Source organism: Bactrocera neohumeralis, chromosome 6 (assembly GCF_024586455.1).
Source record: "Bactrocera neohumeralis isolate Rockhampton chromosome 6, APGP_CSIRO_Bneo_wtdbg2-racon-allhic-juicebox.fasta_v2, whole genome shotgun sequence".
NCBI classification, from domain to species: Eukaryota; Metazoa; Arthropoda; class Insecta; order Diptera; family Tephritidae; genus Bactrocera; species Bactrocera neohumeralis.
In genome coordinates, this window is record NC_065923.1 from 47,660,348 (window position 1) to 47,676,958 (window position 16,611).

Sequence of the window (16,611 nt, forward strand, 5' to 3'; positions counted from 1 at the left end):
TGTGCTTTATGCATCAAGGATGTTCCACAATGGTGGTGAACACAGCAGAAATAATTCGCCGCTACATAAAACCCACCATATGCTAATCCAGCTGGCCTTAAGTACTTGCGACTGCCATCTTTCACACTCCACTGTGCGTCACACGCCTAGCGAGCGAGTTCAGCTGCGGTCTGCTGACGATTGTTTGAGGATTTTTCACTCTCAACTTTGCTGCGCTGCTGCTTCTTTAGTTTTCGTTTTCCACAAACCGGCGACGACGCATGTTAATTTCCATGCGTGTGCACTAACCAATGCAAGGGACTGTCACTGACGGGGGTTGAACACTCGTTATGCATCGAAAAACTTCCCTAACCTTCGTGACTACGCACGCCGCTGAAATCCGAAATGCTACGCTGTCTGCGTGTCAACCACAGACGCGCCATGCCATAGCAACGCACATACACATACACATTCATACATACGTATGTATGTATGTGCGTGCGGTGAAAAGTGACTGCCGGCCGGCCAGCCGTCTGCAGTTCACTTCCGCATCCTTTGGCGTTGTGAGCTTTTTAAGTTGCATTGACTATTGTAAGTATCAAAGGAGCAGGGGTTGCGCACCCGGCTTATCCTTATTCCCGTCCTTCGCTATAATGTCATTCATCATTATATCCTTGCTAGCAACGGTTTGGCTGTGTGACGGGCGTGCATTATCATGAGTTTCATATTTATTATGCATTTCATAGCGTAACCTCGTAGTGGTGCGTAGCTCAATCTCTTCTCTATGCATGTTCTCTTCTTCTTTCGCTCAGCTGCTGTTTTGTAACAGTATAGCAGTGACATTTACTTATAGGTTTGTGCTTTCGTAGGACGTGTTGACGGAATGCATTCAGATTGTACTCAGATGAGCTTATAAGATTTTGAAGCCCAGCGGAATAGTGTTCTAAGCGTTCGGGGTAATGATGATGCCCCGTTTTTTAGTATTCTACTCTAAGAAATTATGCTCTTATGATTACGATATATGATTTCGATTACACAATTTAACGAAATAACCATCTTTGAAGATATTAATAGTCTAATTCTGAATTTTAGAAATGTCAGAGTTCCTATAAATTAAGTATAAATAATGAGCCATTTCGAGGTTCCCTACTTTTTAAAGGAAAACCACAGAAATTTCAATATTTTAATTGAAAACGTTTATTATCATTCGAAAAAACATTCTTTGACATTTTTTTGAAGATTATCTCTACGTCTCAGATGAATCATCCGTTGAGTCAAACTTTAGATGACTCTTTCAAGCATTTCGACTGGTAACTGGCGAATGAAACGCGTGATGTTTAGCTCTAAGGTGCTAATGGTGGGACATCTCACGATCTTAGTGACCAAACGACCGGCCCAAAACGTTAAATTAACTACTCACCGAAGTGTTTTCTCAATAAATCCGTTGATTGATGCGATGTGTGTCTTGTTGAAACTAAATGTCGCCGAGCTAACGAGGTTCAGTTTCAGGCATCAAATAGTCGGCTATTATGGCGCGATTATGATCGCCGGTCGCTCACATCGGCAACCTTTTTAATGAAATATGGACCGATGATTCCACCGGCCCACAAACCACACCCAATCGTTGTTTTTTCTAGATGAAATAACAACTCTTAAATCCTTTCAGGTTGCTCTTCGTCTCAAATGCGGCAATTTTGCTTGTTTACATACCCATTGAGCCAGAAATGAGCCTCATCGCTGAACAAAATTTGGGTCGAAAACGTCGGATTTTCTTGAAACTTTTCGAGAGTCCATTGAGCGAAGCGATGTCACTTGGGAAGGTCGATTGTCTGCAGTTCTTGCACAAACTCTTTTTTGCAAGCTTTCAATTAAAGATCTCGACCTAAAATGCGCCAAGTCGTTCCATACGTCGGTTCGAGTTGCTGCGAAAGGCGCCGAATCGACTCTTCACGGTCTTCGTGTACACTCTCAGCTACGGCTGCTATATTTTATTCACTGCGTGCTGGACGTGGTCTAATCGGTCGAATATTATCCAATAAGGAATGTTGGATCTCAAGATGGGACACGGTGTTGCGAATAGCCGAACTAATCCCTCAGCTTTTCAGATATTGATCTGTAATTTTTTACACGATCTTTTTCCCAAAAAAGCTGCTCATTTGTCGGAACTGTCGATATGTAATCACTATATCATATAGCTGCCTTATAAGCTGATCGATCAAAATTACATAAGTTCATGTATGGAACTTGTTTTTTACTTGTGAAGGGTGCTAAGCTTTGGTTCAACCGAAGTTAACGTTGTTTGTTGTTTTTTTCAGTTATTTTCAGAAACTTCTCGACAACGAAATCCTTAAAGCGTTTAATCCTTAAAATTCATTACATTTATGTACCTACATACATACGAGTATAAAAGTTTGCTTGTTCTTTCGGTTTACGCACAAAAAGCAATAACAAAAACCTTCAACAAACATGCGTCATCGGAGCGGTTGAAGGCAGGTGGTGCACGGCTTTCATCAATTCATACACAATGTCATCCTTTTGAAAACGCTAACCACTGTTGTCACTGTTGCCATAAAGACCCTTTCTGAGGCGCTGTGGGCTGAACAATGATTTGTTGTTGCTGTTATTTGCGTTTAGAATGTTTCTTAATTGTGCGTACTTTGATGAAAACTGACAGCAAGTGGGCGCTTTTTTGAACATTTTAATGAATATTAATTTTGTTTTGAAGGGAAATAAATAATTTCGTCAGGGTTTAGAGGCTTTAGGATTTTCAGATGAAACCTTAGGTTAACTTAGTGTTCCATTGAAAGGACGATTCAAAACGGAATCCCACTTGGACAGCTGAGGATGTGGGACCAATGCGATACTTAAATACTCCTATGTATTGATCGAAAAGACTTTCAAAAATCGACAAAGCCACACATTTGTTAAGGCGGTTGATATCAATTCCGGCGATTACGCCAAGCTGACAGAAAGTAGGACGTCAAGATATTTAACCTAAGTATTGCAAGAACTGGAGAGTAGAGAAAAAAGTATCCACAACACAACATTGATAGCGTCTGGCAAAATTTTCAGTTTACCGCTTCCACGCCTGTTGGGCAATGACCAGTAAGAACTACTGCGATTGCGGCAAGATGAACCTTACTGAGAGCGAGTAGTTTGGTGCATCTCCTGTGTTCCGCACTAGGCCAGAAGGATACGTTAGTAGCACAGAAGCTGTTTTTCGATCAGCACCAGTTAGGTGCACACGCAAAGATCGGAGGTCCAGCGCCAGAACCCAGGGGGACAACTGAAATCCAAGTAGTTCCTAATGTGATGTAATCGGAACAATGGTGCTCTATCTAAACCTGTGAGGTCTCATACTTCTTAACTAATTTTAAGCGCACAGTGCGCGAACTTAAATATAGTATTGCAGTCTAGTTTTGCAATCGGAGCGCAAGCTTACCTCCGTGAAAGAGCCTCCACTCCGTAGCAGTACATTGACTGCTTTCTTAATGGCAGTCATCTCTACATGTAAAACGCTACTGAAAACTTTCCTTCCAACATTCGCTCTGAGTTTCGACCCATCAGTGATAAAGCTCACTGTGCCTCTTCTCAAGCGGCTTCGCCTATCTATGAGCCCCTCGTCGGTATTTGAGCACAGTAAGGGCTATCAGCAGTGATCAACGTTTTTGGGAATGCAGTCGAAGAAGGGGAGAATTTTTGGTTGTCCCTGTATGGACTCTTTCATGTACCCGGCTTACTTTCTCAGCAATGTATCTGCCGCTTATGTCGACGGGTAATATGTGGAAAATTACATGAACCAAAATTGTCTTAGTTAGATTTAAGATCGAATGTTTAAATTTTTGGATGGATTTTTTTCTTTTCCTTTAAGGACATGACACACCCTGTAGAGAAAAACACTTTTCAAGCTTATAATGACAGTCCACTCCAGCAGAATGCGAGTATATAGTATTTATTGTATATTTTTTCTTTACATTTATTTATAACCAAAATGCATTACTACATTACATTGAATTACAAAACTGTATGTATGTACTCAAATGATTATTATTTTAAAACTAATGTTTTTCTCTTTCTTCTCATTTCAGGTGAGTTCAAATGCCAACAACCTAAGCAACTAGCACATAGAAGATGTGAATGTACTCAGTAATTAGTGCCTTGGTGGACACAGTGCTCGGTTGGGTAATTCGTAGAAATTCTTAGTGTTAAGCAATTTATTATTTCTTTTCTTTGTTACGCACGATTTCATAAGGCACGTTTCGATACCAAATGGCTAATTGGCAAAATACAACCTTGTATGCAATGTGGACACCATACTCGTACATATTGATATGCTCTTGTAGGCAAAAAATCGGAAGGATCAGTGAAAATCATTTTGATAAATCAAGCGTGATTGGTTCCAAAATCATTAATTTTTTTTTTGAAAAACAGCGTCTCGCAAACATCTGTGAAACAATGTTACCAGTATCTCATGAAACGTTACATTATATAGCTGGCGATGAGTTTTGGATCTTTGTTTACGATTCGGAAGCAGACGATCAATCGGCCGAATATCGTGGCACAGGTGAGCCGAAGATGAAAAATCACGTCAAAGCAGGCCCGAAACCAAGATTATTTTCTTCGACTATCGAGGTTTGGGGCACTCTAAATTCCTTCCGACCGGCCAAACTGTCAACGAGAAATGTTATTTGCGCGTGTATTCATTCTTCGTGATTTTTTCGTCAAAATTTCAACCAATATCGTGCTGCAACCACTGTATTCGCCTGATTTACCTCCGTGTGACTTCTAGCTATTCAGTAAACTCAAACGACCGCTCCGGAGAAACTGTTATAAGTCAGTTGAAGATATTAAACGTGAATCGCTACGCGCATCGCAGGCTATTCTGGAAATTGTCTTTAACAACTGTTTCGAGCATTGGGAATAACGTTGTCGAAAGTGCATTGGGGCCAAGGGGATTTACTTTGAAAGAGACGACACAGATTGATGAAAATTTTCAAAATAATGAACAAAATTTTTACGTACTACTTTAAAGTACTAAAATTGATTTATTATCTCAACCGAATCTTGAAAATTTGCTAAAAAGATTTGAACTTCATTTCCCATAAACTCTGTGGTTTATAGTTATCTTCTCTAGTTTAAGCACTGAGAATCATCTAGAACACCCAACAAAGTTATGCTTCTGTCCTAAAGTAGCAATTCCTTTGTCTTTTTGTTTTTATTGATTTACTTTTATGTCATAGCATTCTAATGAGCAACCGTCTTTTTTATTTTTATTGTTTTACAAGTTTTTTCAATTGTAATTATAATTGCTGGAAAAAAGGGGTTTTAAATTCCCATCACGTAGTCGCCATAATGTGGCATGTAACACTCACGTACACGTACATATGTACTATAAGTTTACATATTTGCATATGTCAGGCTTATGGTTGGCTGGTGTAGGGTTATTGCCGTAGACTTACAACTTCATGTGCGAGGTTTAACGTACTTTACGCTCCAACGCATGGGACAACGCATCGGCTCTGTTGGGCGACGCCACCGTAGACACATACATATGTATGTATGTACTATACGTATAGTCATATAAACTGCTCTATGTTTGTTCTTACTTTATGCTAGCCATTCAGACCATTAAATTTTTCGTGTATCTTTACAGTAGTGAGCACAAAAAATGCATTACTCATTGTAAACGATTTTTTAAAGATAAGTCTAATATCATAAAACAATATTGTAGACTAAGTCAAAAAATTAATTACAGCATTATTATGTTGATGACACTGCATATGGTGGGTCTTCCAACTGGTTCATTTATTAATTTATTGTTATTTCAATTATAAATTTTGTTCAATAATCGTTCGGAGTTTTATAATTGGGTATTGATATGATTGCAGCTTGTTATCGGTTTGCTTAAAATACTTTATCGACTTTTGTACTAGTTTTTCAATATTCTACGTTTAGCTTGTATCAATATTTTCCGCTTGCTTATGATTCACCAGTGTTTTATACTATCGAAAGTTATATTATCGATAAGTTATTATCGATATTTTTATGTTACATTATTGATTTTAACGCACCTTTATAATTATCGATAACTCAAAAAATTAATTTTCGATAAAAAAATTAATTATCGATAATTGAAGAATTACTTATCTATTACTTTACAATTGGATTTTTGTTTTAGTCTTCAAATTGGTTAATTTATTTGTTGTTATGATTTCATTTACAAATTTTGTCCGATAATCGATCGGCGTTTTATGATTGGCTATTGATATTTTTATAGCTCGTTATCGGTATGCTTAAAATGCTTTATCGCCTTTTTATAAGGTTTTTTTCAACGTTTTGCGTATAGTTTTTATTAATATTTTCCGCTTGCTTGTGATTTATCAAGGTTTATGTTATTGCAAGTTATATTATCGATAAGTTGTTATCGATATTTTTATTATTTTGTCGATATTCCTTCGTTTTATTAACACATTTATAATTAGCGACAGCTCAAAAAATTATTTATCGATAATTGAAGTATTACATATCGATTAATTTACAATTCGATGTTTGGTTTGGTCTTCAAACTGGTCATTTATGATTATTTAATTAACGCACTTTTATATATATCGAAATCTCTCCAAATTTAATTATCGATAATTGAAGAATAGATATATCGATTTCTTTACAACTCGAGGTTTGATAATACTTTTACAGCCTTTATTGACTACTTTATTTGGAACGGCAATAAGAATACTGTAAAAATTTCTTTTTACTTTCAAAATATAGTTTTTCTTAAATGCATTTTTAGTATTCATTCTTAACTTTTGTTATCGAAATGTTTTTACGTATATAAACTACATTTATTACATCTTACTTTTATATAAATGTCTAAATATAGTGATATATGACGTTATTATCTATATTTTCAAGTAATTTATCGATTTAAAATATATTATACTTGTTATCGATATTTATACATATGTACATACTACATACATACATACATATATATTTCAAGGCATCATTGTTATTTGCTAAACACATTATTTGTATTTTCGAACGCAATGTCACTAGTTTTACAATCGGTTTTTTAATTATCGATATCAATTTTATAAATATCGATAACAATTTTTTTTGGTATCGATATCGCTTTTTAATATAGATATTTTTATCGAATATTTTCTTCGATTTATTACCGATATTCGCGGATCTATCTATATTTTTTGTGCTTCGAAACCGAGTTTTGCACCAATCTGATGAAGCCCAAGATAATTTTTATGCTCAGCACGCGCTTTAAATTTTGTCTGCTTGTTCATAACACCCTAGCGGTTTGAAGTCACAAACTATTAATTCTGTTTCGCCTGAAAAACAGTGTGCACCTCAATTCTTTCTGTCCCTGCCATTGTGAGTTTAATAAAATTTTAATTGCTGGACAAAAGAAAAAAACAGCGACGTCTTAAAACCAATTCATTAGCTGGCTTATTAATTGTTTTCTTCTTCTTCTTTGAAGGGAAAATCGTTTTACGCGTATTTTTGTTATTTCAATTTCATTTTTGAATTTGTGAATGCAGCAACAAAGTCATTCGACTGCTGCTGCACACATACTCACACGCACTTTTCAACACATTCTTTTCAAATGGCTTTCTTGCTTGGCTGAGCGTCTTAACCTGTCGGCTATTAACAAGTGATTCACCTACACGCAACTCTTCCGGCTCAGTGCACCCGCTCCGCCATTGCGTGCTTTGGTCTGTTCTGTTTAGGTGCGTGTGTGTTTATGTATGTATGTGTACTTAGCTATTTGCTTGCAAAATTCTCTATTTTTTATGATAACAATAAAAAATATTTAGTCACTCGCAAATTTTACAGCAACAATGAGGACATACACACATATACATACACTGATTTGACCGGCAGTACTTTGGTCTTTGACATCACTTGTTACCCGGTTCGTTGCTTGCATTCGCACACGTAAGACTCTACCTTAATCTTTACTTGTTATATTTTAAATTTTAGCGCCGTTATGTCTCCCACGTGTTATATTCTTTAAATTTTTTGCTGATTTTGAAATATTTTTCCCTCTTTTGACAAATAAGCAAGTGCTCAAACGGGTTACCCTTTACTAAAACCCGTCTACAGTGGCCAATTAAAAAATGGCGTAATATTCTGAGGACAGATGAGTCTGAAATAGTTTTATTTGGTGGAAAGGGTTCGCGATCCTATGTTAAAAGACCTCCAAATTCGGAATATAGTATAGTTAGTAAAGTTAACGGAAAGACTGTAAAACACGCAAGTTCCAATATCATGGTATAGCAAGGTTTTCGCACTACGTTGTTGGGCAAATTCACCGTATAAAGACCATCATGAATGCAACAGAATACGCCAAAATACTCGAGGCAGTAATGCTATCGTATGCTTCTGATAATATGCCACAGATTTCGGTCACGCAAAAGAGACAATGACCCAAAGCATACCAGCAAAAAGGCTAAAAATTGGTTTTAAGACAATAATGTCTCTTTGATGGAATAGCCTGCACAGGCCCCTGATTTAAACGCCATCGAAAATTTGTGCGCTGATGTTAAGAAAAAGATATACGAGATCAAACTGACTAACAATAATGATCTTTGAGACACAGTGCAACAGGCCTGGACACTCCAACTCCACTTTAGCTCAAGTGCTAATATTTTGGCAGATCATTTATTTTGATTTTTGGAAAAATATGAATTTCTCGTACTAAAGAATGCTCGAAAGCACATTTATTTCTAAATAATATACTTCACGTTCTTATTTTATTACTTGACTAATAGACTAAAAGGAAATTTTAACCGTTTCGCAGTGTTCATTTGCAGCTTAGCTGCCAAAAATTATAACCATTAATGAGTCCACACTTCGTTGGGTGTTGTATTTTGTTTGATTTCAGCAAGCAATTTACCTTCGCTCGTTTGCAACTCTGCAATCAACGATCTCTGCTGCGCGCTTATCATCTCTTGCAGCCATTTTTGATCAGCCGTCAGCTCTTGCAGCAGCTCCGTGCTCTGTATTGCAATATTTTCCTCAATAAATGTTCCCAGTTTCTTCGACACAATGTCATTTTGCTTGCCCAGCGCAGTTTCTAGTTTTTCAATATCTTCGACCAAAGCATCATAATCCTCGAGTATTTGGCTTGAACTAAAGCAAGTTCATTAGATGTGTGTGATTTACCTATTAAGAGAATTTACAACTAATTTGACTGTATACCTGTTGACGACATCTGTCAATGTTCCTTTTGCATCGCTGACTTCTCTCTCCACGCTTTGTAGTGTTGACTCGCTGCCAAAAACTAGTGTGAAGGCCTGTAGCATAGCATTCAAAATGATTACATGAAAACACATATATATTTTTAGCAACCGTTATTTGTTTCTACTTGCATTATTGTCATCAGCCGCTGTGTTTCCTCCATATAGACAGCACATTATTAAGATTTGTAGCAGTAAGCAGGATGTTGAGCTTTTAGACATTATAATATGGCACGTGCAGTAGTCAAACAAAGTCTGTTTTCGAAAAAAGAACACAAATTTATATATGTATATCGCAATTTTATATAAAGCGCTCTTATGCTATTTCCAAATTTTTGTAGAGAATCTTAACAAATTTAGAGATGTTCTAAATTTGAACTAGTGTTGGGATCCCTGTCCAAGTAGATGGAACCTAAGTCCTTGAAGCTGCTTCTACCATGTCGCAAAACCGTCAGTTTGCGCAAGAGACTATGTCCATGTTGCACAAGTGCTTCCTGAGCCTGCAGTGCCCTGTATAGAGCGCGACAAGGGAACAGAACTTGTTTTGAGAGAGGTTGATCATATCGCTAAACTTTGCGAGGTTGTACCTTCCCAGTAATAGCTTGGCGTGGCGCATTCCCGCTGGCTGCTGCCAGTGCCGTTCACTCCCCACTCAACACCTTAATGGTGTGGGGCCCCACCTCAATGCATGGTTCTTGCCCCATAATCCTGGACGCTGCCGCAAAGCAGGCTAGTTCTTCGGCCAGCTCATTGCCGGCTACCCCTTTATGCCTCGGCACACATATTAGGTACATAGAAGGTGCGTTCCAAAGTTAACAGGACTTAAAAAAAAACAGAACAAATGGTTTTTTCGGCAAAATCAAGTTATTTTATTCAAAATAGTTTCCTTCTGCTTCAATATAGCTTTTTACACGGTCCATGTCGAACGAGGGTTTTAGCTCGTTGTCCGGTATGGCCGCCAGTATGCTGATGCAAGCCTTTTGAATGGCCTCTACGTCTGTATAACGCTTTCCTTTCATGGGCAAATGCATTTTTCCGAAAAGGAAGAAGTCGCATGGTGCCATAACATGTGAATGCGGGGAGTGGTTAATGGTTAAAATGTGATTTTTGGTCAAATAATCGGTCATAAGCGTCCTTCGACTGTTGGATTCTGAGCAATTTTAGGTCGTTAGTATTTTAGTTCCGTCAAAATGCGATAAATCGATGTTTTGGAGATGTTCAATTCCATTTCCATGAATTTCAATGATGATTTCGGCTGATTTTGGATGAATTCACGCACAGTTTCGATGGAATTTCCGGTGATCACGGATTTTGATTGGCCCACATGCTGATCGTCATTTATGTCCTCACGACCACTTTGAAAACGTTGAAACCACTTGTGCACTCTGCTACTGGATAGGCAATCATTACCATAAACTTGTTTCATCAATTGAAACGTTTCGATAAAAGTTTTACCAATTTTAAAACAAAATTTAATGTTGGCTCTTTGTTCGAAGCTCATTTTCGCACAGATAACACAAACATACTGACACTTAAAACGCAATAACTTCACTTCCAATCAATGAAATGTCATGAAATTCTCATTGGACAATCGATAAAGATAGCAGATTCTAACGCATCGGTCTACATATATGCAGATGTAGTCACCAGGGGGCGCTAGATTCAAAAAGTCCTGTTTACTTTGGAACCCATCTTGTACTATTGCAAACTGATAGGCGGTTCAGCTTTCCTATACACTCCTCCACTAAAAGCGATTGGACCTCATAAGTGCCGCATCGTTGACTATAGCGATACGCTGGTTGTGATGGAGTTTGATTTCTGCACACTGACTTATAGCAGAGAGCTTGACGCTCGGAAAACGTCCCATTGATATGGATAGTTTGGTATGCGGTCCCACAATGTCTTCCGTCAGTGTACCACTGGATAGTGCTACCCCTCAGTAGTAGGTCGAGCGTGGAATCACTCCTCTCCGCCTTATTGCCGAGATTAACTCTAAACTTCTTTGTAAAGTTTACCGTCTTCGGCATTGACCCTGAAGCGCAGGCGCAGTCGCAGGCGGCCTTTGCAGCTTCGATGGTTGAAGGCCTGCCGAAAACTGAGTTGCCTTCGATGCCCAACCGCTTCATAAGTGACAATAGGGTGTACCATCATGGTATAAGCTGATGATACCTGGCTTGCAGCCCCAGGATCTTCCGTCTAGGCGTCTGCATTGCCTTGGTGGTTCTGGACAGTGTTAATTCCGCGTGCCTATTCCACCGTAAGGTTGAGTCTAATGTGAGGCCTAGGAATTTGACCTCTTTAGACATCATCAACTCCTTGTCACCAAGTGTTAGGGACCTCAAGCCCGGAAGAGATCTTCGCTTTGTTAAAGGGACGACGGTTGTTTTTGACGGGTTGATATTTAACTGTACCGTATTGCACCATCCCTTTGCTAGACTTAAGCCCCTTTGGACTATGTCACAGAGCGTGTTCTCAAATTTACCTCGTGTCATTATGACAATGGCATCGGCGTACCCCTGGCACCGAATCCCACTGCTTCTGAGCAACTACAGGATCTCATCTACTACTAGGTTACATACATAGTAGGGGGGATAGAACTCCTCCCTGTGGACAACCCCTAGTACCAAGACGAATCTTACTCTCCCCCACAGTGGTTTCAGCTATCCTAGTATGCAGCACAGCCTCAATTCATCTACTGGAGCCGCAACATTCCTTTCCTCCAGTGCCTTGCTGACGCTTGCGTGGAACGAATTATCAAATTATTTCGATGGTTTGTATTAAATAAGGCAAATGTGCACTTCTATGTATTATATGAAAGTAGATTAGACCGTTCATTGACATAGGAACAGTTGTTTGCGTTAAAAGAAAGATCACACCGCACGAATTATCAAGAATTAGCGGCGTTAATGAACAAAGTTTAAACATTTTTGAGTATCTTGAACTTTACTACGAAATTTCACAGATAACTGTCAACAATTTCGCTCTCGAATTGGTGCGCTTGGTTCTGTTTCTTCTGCTTTTGAACAATGCACTTAACACGGGTGTCTTTTTATTTTTAATTTCTCGGCATTTTTTTTATACTTTTCACAAAACAAAAACAAAATATAAATATAAATAAACTTTTAACGATTACCTTCACAGCTTTTCTCTTAAAACGTATAGAGAGCATACCGTTACTTTTCGCAATGACTACAATATCAAAAGCAAACCGCACCCAGTGCTCTTACCAAGCCAACTGTCTATGCATTTCACAAAATTTTTCGAAAAAATGGAACAATTAATGCAAACGTGAACAAGGTGGCGAGCGCGAGAGTGAGAGAGCTGGCAGTGGGGGCTCATGACACACGCACACTGCTGGCGATTTGCCTGTCTATCTTTCGCCGGTGTATTACAGAGGTTATCACAAGTTGGTGAAATTCTATATACACCGTACAGTGAAGCCGAAACTGGAAACCTTTTCGCAATATGAAAAAATCGAATTCAAGATATAGTCTTTAAAATACCGCTGCCTTTTTATTCCTACATTTAATCCGTTTAAGCCGTGAACAATATTTTTTGGTGCACTTTCACATTTACGAAGTACCCCGCTGCGTCTCTATCATTCCAATGAAATATGGACTTCTAGTGCAGGATCCACATGCCGTATCGCCATATGCACATAAACCACATCTTCCCAGCTATTCCAGAGCACATTTGTAAGCTTTGTATGCAAGTTCCTAGAAAAATGGTAAATTCAATTAAATCCTGCTGAAACACCCTGTATACGTTACCAAACTATCTACAAACTACTCACCCACTACTACAAACATCCTGTTCTTTTGTCTCATTATACCACCAGCCACTTTGCATTGTCTTCGCACAGTCATTGCCAACATCAAATGTTTGAAAACTCCAATCTTTTGCGTTGACCAGATCATCCCTAAGGTTTTCGATATCTAATGATACTAAACGATATTGTTCTGTTTCATTGGCTATCAAAAAGTTCGCATACATTCTATAAGGACTATCATTGGTTGCTGTGCCCAATTGTATCCATAATTGGGAATTCGAACCCAACAGTAGTTTATGTAAACGCTCAAGTCCAATAAAAAAACTGCCAGTTAGATCACCGAAACCATTTTTGTACTCCTGCCAATTGCGGTTGAACGATAATTCGTCACTAATACGTCGCTGTATCAGCAGCCAGGTCTCGTCACCGTTCGGACCAGGTAAACAATAACCATACATATTGTTCAAATTGTATTTTGTCATATTCAAAGCGTAAATGCCGCCTGCTGTTGTTGCTTCTTCGGACTCCACGGCTTGCTTCGACTTGATCGCTTCGTGGCAGCTGCTTGCGGTTTCAACACCAACTTTTGGCTGCGCATTCACTACGACCGTTTTGTCGTAAGTATTCGGCACATATGTCGCATACGAAGGCAATTTTTCTTCGTCGGTATATACCTCAATTATGTTTCCAATGTCGATCAATAATGCGATAGCTTCTGGCGGTAACTTGAGGATCTCTTCGGGTTTATTTTTTAGATTTGTCAATAAATTGATTAGTGTTTTGTGTGCTTTCTTGTCGATTTGTTTTTTATTTTTATCGCTCTCCTGTGTGCAATGCTTCTGTTTACCGAGTTCACTTTGCATTTCCTGCAACAATTTGGTTTCGAACTTCTTCAGTTCTTTCTTATATGTCTTCATTTGTGTTTCGAATAGGTCCTGAATGGTTTTCTTGTAATCACTTTGCTTTTGCACCAGTTCCTTGCTCTGTGCGTTGAGCTTCAACACGATGTATTTTTGTAGCTTCTGCAATATATTATCATTACTTTGCCTCTTTTGTGTAATCTCCAGATTTTCCAAACGTTTCTGCAGGCTTGCGTAGTTGTTCCGTAGGTTGCTTAAACTAAAAATTATTGAGAAAACGGTTTTAAAAATAAGTATACTGTGTTAAGAGACCCTTAATTAGGAATTACTTTGAGAGGGACAACATAGATTTTGAGGAAGAAGTTGTGAATTTTAAAATTATGAGCAAAGTCTTACTATTTTTTGCTCAAAGTCTTACTATTTTTTGCTCATAGTAGCATACTGTCTCAAGAGACCCTAAGTTAGTTTGAGTAACTTTTGTTGCAAGGTTTGAAAGACAATTCAGTTTGTTTGTATTATTGTTTGTGTAATCACCTCTGACGATGTTCGCTTAATTTTTCACGCAAATTTTTGACCTCCTTATGTAAATTTGCTATGTTTGTCTCGTCGCCAAAAAGTAACGTGTATACCTGGCGAGTAAAATTTGTAAATATTTGCAGCATTTAGACCATTTTACATATATTACGTTGCTGTTTCGCTCCACCGAAATGGCAGCATGACTGCAAACAAATATCAAAAGCGCGAAATATACGCAACAATTACGTATATGGGCCATAATTATAAGGAAATTGGAAAAATTGTAATACTCTCAATTTTTGAAAACACTCTCAACACTCACATAACGTTCAAAGCACAATGAGAGAACACTCTTATCACAATATTTACACTTTTATGCCCACAAAGGCACCACAAAAGAAAGTAATAAAAATATGTAAGTCTTTTTCAGCGATATTTGCTATGCGTTGAGGGCGTGGCATCAATCTTTTTTATTATCTTCTTATTACTTTCACTATTTTTGAAAAAAAACAGCGCACTAATTTCGATTTCTAAATAGAACGGTTATCAGTCCTGTGCTTTAACTCAAACTCATTGTTTTCGTCCGCACTTATCGCTTTCACTTTAGAAACTGTCTCACAATCTACAAAAGCAAATATTTTTCCCGAGCTGATTTGATAGCGGGTTCCGGCCAGCCGGAAGGTTGCGAGAAGAACGGTTTGCGAGCGAACTTAAAAGCTGTGAAAGTGAAATACAGAATGCGAGATTAGTCGGCGTTCAGCTCTCTTATATTGCTCTTCTGCCCATAATCTTGGGTTGCTATCAATTCTTAGGTGTTTCCAGGAATTTGAAATTATCTTGTATTGCTATTTCACAATCGCAAATTCATATTCAAAAGCATGTCACAACGTCTGAGAAGACTTTCCGTTTCTAATTTAATTTAATTTCTACCTACAATGGCGATTTTGATAAAAAAAATAACAATCGATTAGTCGACAGTTGAAAAATATCAGCTTATACAAAATAGATTGACTTATACTATAACTATCGATTAGTCGATAGTTTCAGAGTATCGGCATATACATAATATAACGAATTATGCTGTAAAAATCGATTAATTTGTAGAACAAAATTGTCAGCTATACATAATATATCGACTTATACTATGAAAATCTTTTAGTCGATAGTTTAAAAATATCAGCGTATAGATAATACATCGGCTTATACTATAATAATTGATTAGTGGATATCGGCTTATAGCATAAGAATTTCTTAGTCGATAATTTAGAAGTATCAGCATATACATTTGTAACTATTTAATAAGACAAGATTTATCTTACTGTGCCAATCTGAATAATATTTTTAGCACCTTAAGGTGTACCTTAAGACAATCAAAAAATTATCGATTCTTTTAAATTCTAGATTGGCCTAACCACTTACACAAATTATTTCAAATTATTTGGTGAACTAATAATTTTTTCATAACAATTTCTCGTCTACCAGCTGATCAATAGTCGACTGCATAGCTTTTAATGCTGAGTTAATATCGATAACTTGAACATATATATCATTTATCGATATAAATCGATTTTAAATTATAAGCAGATAAATTAAAATATTTTTTTGGAAAATGCAATCATCACGATTCATCGACATATCGACATTCGTTATGCATTAATTTATCGATAAGTCTCTACATCGTTATACATACTCAGTGTCTATCAAAAAAATATTTGAACAAGCTCTGTACATACATACTATACATATATATTATATATAGCTACAATATTTATCTTTCTTGCCAAGTAAAGGCATATGGACCAATTCAGTGAAGATTTCTTGAAATGATTTAAAGATTAAAACGCTTATCGCTGGTTTCTGTGGAGCTATGACTGCAAAATTACCAAATAATGCATTAATAAACATACTTACTATCTGATCAATTTCACACAGACTGACAAAACAACAACATGTTCACGTATTTTAATACAAATCTTTATTATAGCTTTCAAAATACGCTTCTTAGTCAACAGAGGCCAACGCTTTTCCATAAACTGTTTGTTGATATCCTCAGCTAACTCTTTGTTATCAACACTACGATTTTCAAGCTTTGTTTCTTTGACTTTTTCGGTATTACTGTTAGCTTCTCTGTTAATATTCTCTCCTATGTCTGATGAGAGACAAATTTTCGATGACTTCACGATCTTCACTGATTGCTTTGTGCCACTTAAATATACAAAGTGCGTCCCAAAGT

At 37.5% G+C, this 16,611-nt stretch overlaps 3 protein-coding genes across 5 annotated transcripts in view; 1 reads left to right on the top strand and 2 right to left on the bottom strand.

Annotated features, from left to right (window-relative positions):
* Positions 1-16,611, top strand: part of LOC126762572 (serine/threonine-protein kinase NLK2) — a 293,423-nt gene that overhangs the window by 59,666 nt on the left and 217,146 nt on the right. The gene's annotated exons all lie outside the window — the stretch shown is intronic.
* LOC126762616 (uncharacterized) lies at positions 8,692-12,677 on the bottom strand. The gene is made up of 4 exons (XM_050479493.1): positions 12,367-12,677; positions 9,366-9,488; positions 9,196-9,290; positions 8,692-9,126 (listed from the first exon to the last, which is right to left on the bottom strand). The coding sequence occupies exons 1-4, from the start codon at positions 12,400-12,402 to the stop codon at positions 8,832-8,834; spliced, it is 549 nt and encodes a 182-aa protein (XP_050335450.1). The 5' UTR covers positions 12,403-12,677; the 3' UTR covers positions 8,692-8,831.
* LOC126762583 (angiopoietin-related protein 7-like) lies at positions 12,722-15,100 on the bottom strand. Its single transcript, XM_050479449.1, has 4 exons — positions 14,548-15,100; positions 14,397-14,491; positions 13,027-14,121; positions 12,722-12,949 (listed from the first exon to the last, which is right to left on the bottom strand). Exons 1-4 carry the CDS (start codon positions 14,635-14,637, stop codon positions 12,832-12,834), a joined length of 1,398 nt encoding a protein of 465 aa, XP_050335406.1. The 5' UTR covers positions 14,638-15,100; the 3' UTR covers positions 12,722-12,831.